The sequence below is a fragment of the Bacillus rossius genome, chromosome 1 (genome assembly GCF_032445375.1).
Source record: "Bacillus rossius redtenbacheri isolate Brsri chromosome 1, Brsri_v3, whole genome shotgun sequence".
Classification (NCBI taxonomy): domain Eukaryota; kingdom Metazoa; phylum Arthropoda; class Insecta; order Phasmatodea; family Bacillidae; genus Bacillus; species Bacillus rossius.
The window spans coordinates 53,632,340-53,645,472 of NC_086330.1; the positions used below are offsets into that span (position 1 = coordinate 53,632,340).

At 33.3% G+C, this 13,133-nt stretch overlaps 1 protein-coding gene across 3 annotated transcripts in view; it reads left to right on the forward strand.

Annotated features, from left to right (window-relative positions):
* LOC134536140 (protein transport protein Sec16A) overlaps positions 1 to 9,065 on the forward strand; it is a 130,782-nt gene extending 121,717 nt beyond the window's left edge. For 2 of the 3 annotated variants that reach the window (XM_063375740.1, XM_063375757.1), the window contains 2 exons: positions 3,329 to 3,415; positions 5,026 to 9,065. In XM_063375740.1, coding sequence (XP_063231810.1) covers positions 3,329 to 3,415; positions 5,026 to 5,175 — 237 coding nt within the window. In that variant the 3' untranslated portion in view covers positions 5,176 to 9,065. The remainder of the gene's footprint in view (positions 1 to 3,328; positions 3,416 to 5,025) is intronic. The other variant, XM_063375750.1, reaches the window with a different exon arrangement.
* The last annotated feature ends 4,068 nt before the right edge of the window (positions 9,066 to 13,133 follow it).

Sequence of the window (13,133 nt, forward strand, 5' to 3'; positions counted from 1 at the left end):
CTCAGTATACTTTGTCAAAAAAGTGTCAATATACTATGAATCAAATAAATTAGCAGGTACAAATGTGAAAATATATAATATTTATTTTTTCTCCCACCTAAACCTTCTTTGGTCATACCAAATACAAAGATAGCTGCATTTCTCGTTACACCTTGAAATTAACAAAAATTGTTAATTTTATACATTATTATGTTCAGTTTTAATCACTGAAATCATAACTTATATGAATATTTTTAATGAAAACAGAACTATGATACCTCAACACTAAAATGTAGCTCACTTACTTTTTTTATAAATAAAAAAAATGTTTTGGGTTATGATAGTTGGTGTGTCTTGCGATTTACATGATGATAGTACTAGATGGATTACAAATTGATATGTCATTATGAAGCAGATTCCTTTTGTACTCAGGTATTTTAAATATTAAAAGTATGTTGCAGTAAAGATAAACCATTATGGTATATGTAAGCTAATATTTACTTGCAAATTTACACAAAACTGAAATTTATTATGCTATTATCTGCAATACACACCAATTATTGTGTAATGTAACTATTCTTAATTTATAGAAAAATTATTAAATTTAAAAATTATATATATATTTAATTGAAATTTAAAATTTAAATAATTCTTTCCATTTTTTTGGTATCTTCTCTGTGTTCAAAATTTAGTATCGTATTTTTTTGCAGGTTGTAAATTGCACACTTAAGCAGTATAAACTTCTCTCTTTTTATGCTCTCATACATTATGAAGATTTTTCTGTGTTCTGAAATAAGAAGTGACTAGAAAAAAGTAATAGAGGGGATTTTGTAAGTAGTAGTACCGTGTTGTATAATCCAGGGAGAAAAAATGTATGTAAATATATTTATGTATTAGATATAACAAAATAATATATGTAATAAAATATAAATATATTAAATATTTTTAGTACTGAGAAAGGTCTTTAATCCTGCATTCTTTGCTTCGGCAAATTATGGTGACCTTGGCGGCCAGGTCTCTTTATTTCTCTCAGAATTTATAGTTACCATTGGTTTTTGTTTTTGTATAGTTTTTCCTCTTTTCTAGCTGGTTAAACTTTTTATATTTCACTAATATAGGGGTCAGCAGATTACGACTCTTTTCGTAGGATTTCAAAGCTCTACAACTCACTGCGCTACCACAGCACAATAAAATTTCCAAACAAAATGAAACGGCACAATCACAAAGCATGGTACTGCGCGCTCGTACCTACTATCACACCGCCCGCCACCGTACTTGCCCAGGGGCTGTTTATTGTCATAATCATAATTAATTAAAATAATTTAGGATTTCTTGTTTTATCAGTAGAGCTATACTAATGACTGCCATATTTTTTACAATTACGTGTTTTCTTTTTTTAAGTAACCTTTACTTTTTAAGACTTTGTGCTGGATTTGCGAATAAAATACTTATATATACAGAGAAAACATGTGTTGCAACTTTTTAATAATTGGAGAATCTGTTTACTTAATATTTGGATGATCTCTCTCGAAAGTCTGCTGACCCCTGCACTGGTACATTTCTGTATTTACTTTTTTTTTAAAGAAGACCAACACTCAAATGTATTATGATTTGCTCTAGAGCCGCTTATTACAACTTTTTTTTAAATGTCGTCATTCTGTGTTTAATTTTTTTTTTGGTATTCCTGTTAAAACTATTTTGAAATTCAATAAACTTGCAGTCGCTAATGTGGCTTAGCTATGGACATGGATTAAACACCTTTCTCTGTAATGTTTGTACTGGATCATGTTTTTATTAAGTACTTAATTTTCGGTGAGGATTTTTTTTTTACTGAGCGAGGGCTAGATGCTTTAATAGGAACAAGGTGTGAGTGAAAGACAAGGTAGCATGGATTTGCTGTAGTTGTTTTATTTTTCGCCGGTGTGTGTTGAGATGCAGGAGCAGTGCATATGTTGGGTCGGTCTGAGTTGTGAAGTTTGTAGAACCTGCATTCAGGTGATTTTGGTGATGGGCACATGAAGGGTAAATACAGTCTTTCATGATGCATGCATAATGGGTTAAACATGCTGTTGAAAATGCAGTAACAAATTCATGCATGAAATAACGTTATTTTTTTACATTCGAAAGATTTCTTTTCTGGGTATTTGTTTTCTGTTTTGAAAACTTTGAAAACAGGTCATTTTGGAACTTGTACTAAATATAAATTTTTTTTATAGTGTGTGAACATTTGAGGTAGGGCTGGTTTAGAAAGTAATTTTTTTCCCTCCAGACAAGTGAAATGTTGCATTTATATTGGATTTGATTTGAAGTACAGGCAGAATCATTAGTTTTTTTAAATCAAGGTGGTTTTCAAGAAATGTTTTTTGTTAATAATGAAGTTAGCTCTTAGAAAGGTATATTTAGTTCCTTAATGAAACTAGAATTCAGTAATGGTGGGCTCATTGGCTGACAGATTAGTGACAGTACGCTGAAATGGTAGAAATCAGTCGAAAGGTGGATATTTATAAATTTTCAGTTACTTTAGAAAATGTTATTTACAGCTTTGTGAGCCAGTGAATGTTAGGTGAAGAAGAGGGGTGGGGGAGAAGGCATGCTTAGAGTAAAGGAGGCATAAGTAATAGGTTATTGCTCCTCAGTACTCCTTATATTACAATGTGTGTGAGCAGCATATTCATGAAAGAAGACATTTTACAGTAAACCCACTATCATGGTGCTATTTGCAGGCAGTGTTTGCATGGAAATAAGTGGTCAGGAGAAAACATTTCTGAAATTCCAATCTGTTGGATCAATTAGACTTCCTTTGTACTGTGGTGGATTTTAATACTTAAAAGATCATTAGGAAACTATTAGCAACAGCAACACATGCAGCAACTTCCATTAATCAAGGTATCATCATCAGAACAAAACATTAGCCCAATGGTTTGTTTACAAACTTGTTATACATATACAGTTTGCATACAGTATCTGTACTTCACAAATGTTGTTGTGCTGTCTTAAGATTAAAATAGTTTTATTTACTTAATTTTCTTGTGCATTCAAAATAATTTTTTTATTATATTTTCAAAAAAAAATTATGTTCTTTAGGATTTAGGAAGTTCAATATCAAGATTTAAAAAAAGTATATTTTTAAATTAAATATTATATTACATATTTTAAATTGTATATAATTCGTATGACAACTTTATATAAAACCACTAGAAATCAAGCGACACTTTGCCTATGGTTGTACAGCTTGCACCTCAACATGCACCTGGCCTGGTTTTGGTTTTGTTGGTGTGTGTGTGTGTATGTGTGCTTTGGGATGTGTTGGTGTTATGTTTTCACGGGGTTGTTGTATTCCCCAATGCAGAATATATCTAGATGGAGCTCCACTAGTTCTTTGTCGAGAGAAGTGCAGTTTTACACGAGTCGTGGCCGCGCTCGTCAGCAGTCCCAGGTGAGAAGTAACTTTCCTGTAGTTGCACCTCAAGGCAAACTGAGGAGAGATGTTTGTTAGTCACTTGAGCAGTTTGCTTTCTTTGTGTTCACAGTGGATGGTTACCAACTATTTCACTGAAGTGATCATAACAAGAATATGCATTGAGTGTAAAGCGTTCATCTAGAATCTTCAGTGAATCATTTATATTTTTGTTAAAATCTATGAAATACTAATTGTGCAGTTTATATACATTAGATACTCATATGTGCAGTAGGATGTTGGACCTTTTAAATTTACTCTTCTGACAAAATAAAAATTTTGTAACCTAGAGACTAGTTGTAGTTTGAAACAAATTTCTAAACTATGATAGCATTGGTCTTATATCCTAGTGTATGAGTTGGTTCTATTATATTGTTGATTTATCTGAAGGGTTCAGCAGAGAAATGGCTATGCAAAGTAATAGAAAAGCTTTCAAGATTATTATAGTTTAGTCATTTCAATGTTTTAGTGTACCTGAAACACTTGTTTAGAATTTACATAATTATATAGTTATACCTAGAAATATTTTTTATTTACTTCTAAGTATTTTAAGTTCACTTTTACAAATAAGTATAACCTGCATATATGCTTAGTTAATTTAATTTTCAGTAAGAATACTTCTTTGATTGATAGCTTGTAAATGAACATAGAGCCATCCTATATTATATTTTTGTTGATTTATGTCATTGTTGAGGAAATTAAATAAGAAGCACGTTTTAAATAATGTTTGATGCACATTAGTGTATTCATTATAAGTCAGTACTTTTTAGGAACATCACAGAATAGCAAATCACATATTATCTCACTTTTATACTTTTTATGTTAACAATCAAATTTCTCTCCGGTCATCTTCTAGTCCAGTATAAAATTTAAGAAAATATGGAGATAAATTTTATTCTATTGCCCATAGAAGCAAATGTGGTACATGACATATATGTGGGTAGGTATGAGGTGAGCCGTATGGTTATTGCACCTGTTGTGTGTTATACACTGAGGAGTGGTCCTGGTGGTTTGTGTTGGTTCTGTCGGGGTAGCTGTCATTGCCGTTGCTGCTGCTAAGGTAACCATCATGCTGCAGGTGTGTGATGTTGCGACACTTGGTGCATGCGTGGTGGCTGTCAGCCTGCCGCTTTTCCTCCCCTTACCCCCACCCCTTGACCACCCTTGCTTTGTGACGGTACTTCTCGCATGCAGTCTTGCATGTTGGGCTGCTCTCTGCTTTTGTGTTGAGTTTGAAGTACTAGGTTCGGGCAGAATTTTCTTTTTCATTATAGATGTACTGTATAGATACGTACATAAATATTTTTCTTAATAAAAAAATATTGTTCCATTAAAACTCATTTAACAAATTTCTTGAGTTAATTTTAAGCCTAGTCTCTGCTCCCATGAATTACACTCACTTTTTTATGTTTCTGTGGTAAAACTATAGGTGGTTTAGAAGCTTAAATTCATGCCCTGGTAACAGCGTTGAGAGTATCTTTATTGTAAAAGTCTGAGTTTTGATACTCGGACGAGTGGGTATGTGGTCTAGCGAGATGTAGGTTTGTGGTTGCGACTGGTGGTGAGGATTGCCGGACGTTGTATTGCAGAGTGCAGCCTTGCCTGAAGCGTACGGAGAGCCCTCGCAGCCGTACGGGGCGCCCCTCATGTTCAACCCCACCAGTCTGTCGCAGCAGCAAGCGCCTGGGGGTGGCGGCAAGGGGACGGGGACTCTGGGGCGGAAGCGCTACTACAACTGATGTCACCTCCTACACGGCGGCCCGCTTTGTTGTGACGTCTTTCAGGATCGTGCTCTGTCCACGACATTACGGAAACAAATTCGGAGTAGGGTTTCTATGGTTGTTTATACTGTTGGGGAATGTGCTGTGTTTAGGTTGTTAATATGTCAGAAAGTGCATATAATCAATGAAACACAATATTCTTTATCTATATTCCTTCTCTGTCGTACTATTTTCATCTTTTTCAAACTTGTAAATAGTTTTTGATTCACTTATAGTTGAGTTAATACCGTCATAGTTTTTTAATTTTATTTTAAGCAAATATGTGAAATAAAAATACTTCAAAAAATTAGTTTATACTTTCTGGATTGATAGGTGTTGAATATGAACTATGTTATATTTATACTTGTTGGATCTATGTATTTAAACTGGGTTTTTTTCTTGTTTAAAATAAACTGGGGTTTCTGTTTTTGTAAATATTATTAATTTTAAAATAGATGTCCTTAATGTTGAGTTTGGTGATCCATGAACTAAATAAAAAGATTGTGATTTATGAGTATTAAGTATTTAATGTTTTATGATTAGTGTTGACATAATAAATGAAATTTGTTTTTGCAGTTTGTTTTTATTTTTGTGTTACCTGTAGTTTTGATGATGGCACGTTGTTTTTCCTACCAACTGTTCATTTGTAATTCGGAATGACTTGTGTTAAATGACAATTTTTTTTTTGTCATGTATGTTTATCATTGTTATATTTTATTTCAGCAGCCTAAAGTATCAGTGTTCAGACCTAATTAAATACAGAATGCTGTAGAATTTGCAGATTGGACAGCACCATATGATTAAACATACAGGCAAAACCTATCCCCCATAAATGTATGGAGGAAAATGACCTGAAACATAAAATTTGTCAATGATCTGCCGGAAGGTTCATTTACTCTCCTACAGTAAATAAACCAAACTTCATGAAAGAACTGTTAACACAAATATCTTCTTCATTATTGCCCTTGCCACTCATGCTTGATTCAAAGAACTGTTAATAAACTTTGCATTTTTAAAAGTTCTCCATAGTAAATTAGTGCTGTGCAGTAGGTTTCCCGATATGCCTTATTTCTTTGGCATACTAAAGGAAAAGTATGACGATGTCTCTCACAAAATTTTCGTGCAACCATGCCACAAAATTCTTGAGCAACTGTGAAGGGCAAACAGACTTTGAATATTAGAAAGGTTTTTTTTTTTTCCTGAAGAGTCAGAGTGTTAATAGTCAAATCATAACCTTTTGTCTTGTTTGCACCCTAGTACATATTTCCATAGGTGAGTCTAAAGCTAGAACAAGGGTTACTGGATATTTGGTGTGTGCTAAATAGTAGTGATGTCAAGCTGATTTGAACCTGTGCACTTGGTTTAGTAGGAACCAATCATCTTGCCTGTACCCAATTTTTTCCCAGGAGCATACATAGAATTTAATTTTGGTGAGAAAATGGTGGGGGGGGGGGGGGGGACCACTTTGCCTGCTGTTAGTGTTGAAGCTATGCTAGGTAACCCCCATGAGAAAAAAATAAAACAGATTAGGGTAAGGTCCGAATATTGTCTTTGCCATTCCAAAAGGTCCACTTTCCACCAGCATACTCAAATAACTGGTGGGTGTGCATGTATGATGTCCATTAGAGACAAGACATTACAGTTCTGTGGTATCACATACTTGGGCCATGTGCATTGAGAAGTCTTTAAGATATCTTGGTGAGTCTGGAGACACACACATACAGCATAGCATCACACTACATTCAGGCAATTTTACCGTGAACCAGTAGGACTCACATACAATATTGTGGTGCTGTCAATATCTTCAAATTTTACTTACATGATGTATTTATTTTACATTTGCATATATGTACACAGCTGTGCATCAGGGACTTGTCAACATCATAATTGTTAAGTGTGATTTTTTTTTATCTCACTAGTTATTTAAGTAACATTTTCTTACTCTCTTGAGTTCAACAAATAATGTGTATTATATGACATTTAATTTAAATAAAAATAACATACCCTATTTTGTAACTAGTATACTCTTTATAACTTGAGTTACAATTTGTTTTGATAAAGTTTTAAATAATTTGGATTGGAATGATCTACTTAAGTTGATTCTTGAGGGTCTTTTTATATGTTTTCTTATTATCTGTTGATATACTGCTACCATATCTGTTAATAGTTAAAGTAGGCAATTGTGGGAATGATGCTTTTTGAGATGCAAAACATTTTTGTAACACCCAGTGACTGTAAGCATTTTAGTGCGTATGTAGTTAATGTAGTTCGTTAGTTGCCAGCTGGCAAATAATGTTCAGTCTTATACAAATAATACACATTACTCTTTTAACATCACTTGTTTAGGACTTTTATATGTACCTGGTGTTACAATCTGTGTTGCCTCAAAGTCATAAGTATTCTCACACACAGTTGCCTTTGTAAACTATATTCTTACAACTGTTGTCTAAGTGTCTCATTTAATCAGTGTCTCTTTCCAATATGTTGGTAGCAAATTTGAAAAATCATGCTGTACATTTTCTTCCTGGAATACAAAACTGATTGATTTTTTTTGTGTGTAAATTGTATTCTTAGGAAGCTTCCGTTTCTTTAGTGTTTTTTTTTTTTGGGAAGGGGAGGGGGTGGTGGATTGTATTATTCCAGACGTGAATATTTGTAATGTTAAATATAATAACTCTCAAAATTAGCCCCCTCCCTCCCCTTTTCCTAACCCTTCTCTTGATCTGCTAGTGAGTGATATGTATGTATGTATGTAGGTATGTATTATGAACGTGGTCCTGGAGGTTGTTTGGTAATGAAACTATAACACTTTCGTGTTAACAGTGTTGCCACTTGTCCGGAAAAATGGAAAAACCGGGAAATGTCAGGGAATTTTGTAAATATCATGGAAATCGGGAGTACATATGTCAGGGAATTTCATTTTGTCGGGGATTTCTGTATTTGAGTTACGCAACAGTTTGTCAAAACATTATTTTCGCAGACCTGCATACAGTAAAGCGCGCAACCTGAAGTTGATATATTTCTTATAGTGCTAGGTATGCATGTTAACCTATGCATACTCTGTACCTTTTACATATGCTAGGTTTATGTTTTATTGGCTCTCACATGACACTATGTGTTGTATGGGGCTCTCTAGTGGCATTTTCAAGCGTGACTGTACACAAATTGGGAAGGAGGGGTCCACCTACAGTTGAAATGTTTTCTTATAGTACAGCATTAAGAATTATCAGGGAAAATCTGTAGTTTGCTAAGAAAAACCTGGACACATCAGGTAATTTTAAATTTTAAAATAGTGGCAACCCTGCATGCAACTACATATATTAGTCAGCAAAAATTTCCATAGGCTTAAAGGCCTATGTATAACACACAATAGATGCAATTTTTTTTTTACTATTTATGAATATTTAGGCATTGAATAATAAAATAAAATTGTGTTATTTTAGCACATATGTAGTAGTGTTCAGATGTATGGATGTAAGGACTAATTGACATGAAAGTAAACAAAAAAATTAATATCAGATGTGACAAAAAGTGTACTTAGTACCTGAAAATGTACAGCAATTTTTTTTTTCAGTTAATATTTTATATTTAAAATTTATTTTACATTATGGAATGTATCATCTTTGCAGAGTTGTGTTACTTTTGTGAAAATGATTTTTTAATGATTATTTCCATATATCTGGTGCTAATGGACTTACGTTTATCTAAAAAGTAAAAAGTGTACCTGTTATGCAAATTTCAGCATCTTTGGACATGAACTATTTCAGAGAAACTGCTTCACGAGGAAAAGGATTATTATGTACAGTGTACTTGGGGGGTGATGTATGGGTCTGTACCAATTGTATAATATACTGTAAAGAAATCTTGAAGCAGATTTATCTTATTTTATTCTTTAAACTTCTTTGTATAACACCAAGTAGTTAGTGATGCAGTTGAACATATTCCCTAATATTATGCTATTTAAAATCTTTTGTTTTGTAATGTTTGTTTATTTATGCATACATTCAATTTTAAAGAACTCATATTTAGTATATGAGCTATTGAAAAAAAAAATTCCATTAACAAATATTTAGCCTTTTGTGAACAGTAATGACCTTTTGTTATGCTATGTGCCTCATTCTAAGTGTCATTAAGTGGCATACAAAGTATACTCAATAAGTTCTCTTTGTGTCAAGAAATATTATTTAGTGAATAGTACCGCAGCTTTGAAGTAGTATTACTAGGGATGGGAAAAAATGGTGTAATGATTTTTACGTGAATTTTCGCGAAATTATGCGAATATTGTGGTAAACAACAACAAAACGCGAAAAATGGCCTTTCTGGCAAAAAACTACGAAAATTGGTTATGTACATTACCTTGGTAGATTGTTTCGCGAGGGCACAAATAAAAATAAAACTACGTCAGCCGACAAACGAAGTATGCAAACTTGCCAATAATTTATGTTGAGTAAATAATACAACATTGGGCATACTAAGAACATAAAAATAATATTTTGTTTCGGCTATTGAAATGTAAATACGGCGGCCATCATGGCTGATGGCTTCAGTCAAGATTATGGCCAGCGAATCTGTATATAGCCAGACTGCTTGACAATTGTGTTGCTAGCAATGCTCCAGTGAGAACGTGTTCTAAACTACCAAAAACGTTACGTAAATAACGAGATTGAATGTTTAGAAACAGATACCCAAGTGAAATAAAATTAATTAAAATTTTTAAATTGCAGTGGAATGTTTGATTCCAAAAGACACGGATATTGGAATATTAACCATACATTTGCGCATTTGTAACACTTTTCGATACATCGATTTAGTGATCAATCCACTATTTACTGCACGGAATAAAATCGATGCATCAAATTCATGTTTACGTTCATAAACAATTATTTATGAAAGACGTGACACTGTTGTCAAACATGTGCAAGGCAAACATCACATAGTAAGGTTAGGTAATCCCGGTAACAGCAACAAACGCCTTAAATTTTCATTTTGGAAACCACAGAAGCATTTATTTCGGCGAACATACCACTTGAAAAGTTGGACAACAGTAAATTCCGTGAGTGGATAAACAAAAATGTTAAGGGAGGTGGGGATATTCCTTCCGCTAGTTCCCTTCGTAGAACATATATCCCCAAATTAGGCGAAAAAATTGAAAATGACATTAAGAAAGAGTTTGAAGGTAAATATATTTGTATCCTTTGTGATGAAACAACTGACAAAGGTGGAAGATGTGTTTTCAAAATTTTCTCTAAGAAATTGGAACCAGCCAGTAACCAGACCACAAAACTAGTTGCTTCCACTGTACTTGATGCTGCAAACTATGCAACATGTTCAAAAACAATTTTGGATACCCTAGCAAAGTATGGAATTGGATTTGATTCAGTTAAGGCCATAGTAATTGATTCTGCTCCTTATATGACAAAATTTTTCAATAATCTGTCTGGTCTACTGAAACATGCAGTTCATTTGCAATGCTGGGGCCACAAGATGCACTTAGTGGGCAACACTTGGCAGACTTCAATAACACTGTTAAGGGGCCCGCCTCGTCAGGGGTGTATGTGTGTTAGTGAGGCGGGATGATAAGCGCGACGCTCGATGGTATTTCTAGCGCGGTATCGCCTCTAAGCTCAAGGCTCTGAACTGGCGCGCAGTCATCTCGTCGTCACAGGATAACTGTGAAATTTGTGCGGTGACCATATTTTTATATTACAGGGAAATGAAGATAAAGGTGTAATGCAAGCCCCTTAAGTGCTTTCAAGAATCTGTACTGGTTGTTTTACACCTAAAAATTACTCTGAAAACATGCGTTTCAGCCATTTTAACTCTTCTAGAAATACAGTTTAAAAACACTATCCAAAATTAAAAGTACTTTTCGGGCCTCAGCGAACTCTTAAATGCTTTTCGTAAACATACCCCACTCTGATATCTTGAGTAGTTTTGAAATCGCGTTGTTTTTCCTGAAGCTCTGCACACAGTGTGTGTGACAAGGTAGGCGGGCCCCTTAAACATAACAGTGGCAAAGATCAAGAAGGCATTTTTGAACAGCAGGAAAAGGAAACAACACTACTTATTCTACATATAAGTATGGAATGTCCAGTGGAAAAGTAAAGGTGTTCCCTGAGCCAGTTTTAACGAGGTGGAATTCGTGGTTCCGTACAGTAGTTTACATTTGCAGCTATTTGACATCATTGAGTTCTTTGCATCATCTGGTAATTCATCAGACTATGACAACAGCGGTATTACTTGGCTAAAGGAGAGGAGCTCTGCAGAACTGCTACAAATCAAAGTTGAGGCTAAATTTGTTTCAGAATACTGCAAGCCAATTGAAGAGCGAATAACTTTTCTTGAAGGTTCTTCTTATGCAACAGCACACATCCTGTGCTGTAAACTAAATGATATAGAGACAAAACTACAGTTGCTAAGAACTGGATAAATCGAGCAGTTAAGCCTTTGTATGGTTTTGCTTGAGCAAATCTTGACAATGTTTTTTTTTAATTAATGGTCAATGACAATGAGTGAAGTGCAGAACAGTTATATGGATCATATAGGAGTTCTAAGATATTAATTAATGTATATTATTTTTTTCATTTTAGAGGTTATCGTTATCATCAATAATAATTATTGTAGTTTATGCTTAATGCATAAAGGTATTTTATTAAAAAATTGATAATTTTTGAATTTAATTGACTACAGAAATTAATGATGGGAAATAATTAAGTTTTAAAAGCTTTTTTACGTGTAACCTAGTCATGTATGGTTTTTTTTAATGAAACCACAAAACACCGAAATCCTTAATTTTTAAAACGAAATTAACAAAAATATAAAACCATATTTTCCTGTCCCTAAGTATTACGTATCATACATTTACTTAAGTAAAAAATACGGCACATACCATTATAAAAAATACAATGTATTTATGTGAACAAACTTCACAAAATTTTTCGTAAAAATCTGTAATTAAAAAAGTATGGTGCAGAGCTCATTCAAAAATTTATTCTGTCAAGCTCCGAGGTTGGTTAACCCGCTGTTGCATATCATATGACACACACACGCGCACGCGCAAACAGATATATATATATATATATATATATATATATATATATATATATATATATATATATATATATATATATATAATGGTAACTGTTTCCAGATAAATAAACTGATACGGAAGAAAAACGGATTGTTTAGCTTTGCGGTACATTTCTGGCTGCTGTTTATGTAAGGATAAACTCCTGTTAACATCTTTTTAAATAAAAGCATTACGGGACATATATCAAATAGCATCATCACAAAGCAAGAATTGTTTCCGATATCTACCATTTTTTCTCATAATCCACGTGTGAAACTTAGTTTCCATTCTGGAACATAAAACCCTAACTTCAGCAAACAATGGATTACCGTTGTGCGATGATTACCACAAATACGTGGATTTAAATTCAAATTCAATTGATACTACTAAAGGTATGTTTGTTGGACAATATATTTCATATATTAGAGCTGAAGACATAACTGATATATTATTTGTCTGTTTAATATAAGATATTGTTGGAAACTTTAACTAGTTTTGTCACTACGTCATAGCTTCTTAATTATAGATATCGCATAAATGACTTTAGACCATTATAGCTTACAGTTTCTTCTGTTTAGTGCTTTTAATATAAACAGGAAAAAAAAAATGGTTTGTACATTTTTAACATGAAATAATCTGTATTCCAAAAATAAAATTCAACTTGATTTCAAAAGATGTAATTGAAAATTATAATTTCAATCACATAACACAGTAGCAGCGTGTTAACATTTATCAAATCACAAGAGGCAGCAGTAAATGTAAAAAAGACAGACAGTTCCAAACAGATTTCTGGTTCATTGACAAAATTAATTAAACAGTGTTTTGCAATTACCTTATTCATTTATCATATTGAAATGAAAACATGAAT